At 35.4% G+C, this 1489-nt stretch overlaps 1 protein-coding gene across 3 annotated transcripts in view; it reads left to right on the forward strand.

Moving 5' to 3' along the window:
* The window catches only part of LOC103751580 (alpha-amylase 1), a 15469-nt gene extending 14112 nt beyond the window's left edge, over positions 1–1357 (forward strand). For all 3 annotated transcript variants that reach the window (XM_029557165.1, XM_029557164.1, XM_008855070.2), the window contains exons 9-11: positions 80–198; positions 310–435; positions 1135–1357. In XM_029557165.1, the coding sequence (XP_029413025.1) occupies positions 80–198; positions 310–435; positions 1135–1324 (435 nt within the window). In that variant the 3' untranslated portion in view covers positions 1325–1357. The remainder of the gene's footprint in view (positions 1–79; positions 199–309; positions 436–1134) is intronic.
* The last annotated feature ends 132 nt before the right edge of the window (positions 1358–1489 follow it).

Here is a 1489-nt window from a genome sequence, read left to right on the forward strand (position 1 = left end):
ACTGATGGGGTTTAGTGCAATGGAAAAGGAACGGGCGGATTCATGCATGATAAAAACCTTTATTGTTTTAATAATTAAGGACATTAATGACTGGGTTGGACCACCAAATGACAATGGAGTGACCAAAGAAGTGACCATTAATGCAGACACCACGTGTGGAAATGGCTGGATCTGTGAACACCGATGGCGTCAAATAAGGTGGGAGTATTACCCCCAAAATATCATCTAACATGGCACTTCTCTTTGAATTTTATTTTAAATTGTTACAGTTTAAGGTTACTGGCCTTTGACATGATATTGTGTTTTCAGGAACATGGTTGCCTTCAGAAATGTAGTTCAAAGCCAGCCATTTGCAAACTGGTGGGACAATGGCAGCAACCAAGTAGCTTTTGGAAGAGGAAACAAAGGCTTCATTGTCTTTAACAATGATGACTGGTAAGTAGACACCAATTTCAAATCATTTAATACTATTGTACTTTGGATTCTTATTTTCTTTTCCTGATGGTTTTTTTCATATCTGAAGAATCTTTTTCTTTGTGGATTTAAGAAAGCATGTGTATCCAAAATTGCAGAGGAAAAAAAGAATGACGCTTGTTCTTATGTTGTTTCTCCAGCTTTGTAAAGATTTTAAGTAGTGTTTTTGTGCAGTTTTTTGATGTCATGTGCATATATTATCATGTGTGTGCTTGTGTGACACACTGCACATAGCACATTCACAGTCAATAGAAGAGTCTTAAAATTACTAAAATGCGGAATCGTATTATTACTACACTACGTATAAAAAACATCTAGATCTGTATCTCAACTATTCCTTTTCCTGCCACACTGGTACGCAGGCTTCAATTCTCTTGGGCATACATTTTGGTTCTAAAATTTCTAATGACAAGTCTTTCACACACACACACACACACACACACACACACAATTTATATTAGTGATTCCCTCATATATAAGAACCCCTTTGGTTTTGAAAAGGTTTCTAGAGTCACTAAAAAAGGCATTGGTTTGGGATTTTCTCACTAAGACTTTGACTCTACAGCACAAAGTCAAGGCAATGGTTTGTTTGAGAGATAGGCAGTCTTCTTACACTTGACTGTGTTGAATTTGATTTAAACATTAACGTTTTGTTTTTAGGTCACTGTCATCAACTTTACAAACTGGTCTTCCTGCCGGCACCTACTGCGATGTCATTTCTGGAGATAAAATCAATGGCGATTGCACTGGAATTAAAATCTATGTTTCCAATGATGGCACGGCTTACTTTTCCATTAGTAACTCTGCTGAAGACCCCTTTATCGCCATCCATGTTGAATCAAAATTATAAAATTAAAAATAAACACATAGAGCATCAATCAAATGTGTTTCTTCTCTTTTATATAATTGTATTTTAACCTTCATTAACTTTTTGTAAAAGCTATAAGCAATGAAACGGAGAAAGTAAAAGAATCACATACAATTATACAACTATAACTACAGTCAGGATTTTATT

The sequence above is a fragment of the Nannospalax galili genome, unplaced genomic scaffold (genome assembly GCF_000622305.1).
Source record: "Nannospalax galili isolate Female #2095 unplaced genomic scaffold, S.galili_v1.0 scaffold767, whole genome shotgun sequence".
Taxonomy (NCBI): Eukaryota; Metazoa; Chordata; class Mammalia; order Rodentia; family Spalacidae; genus Nannospalax; species Nannospalax galili.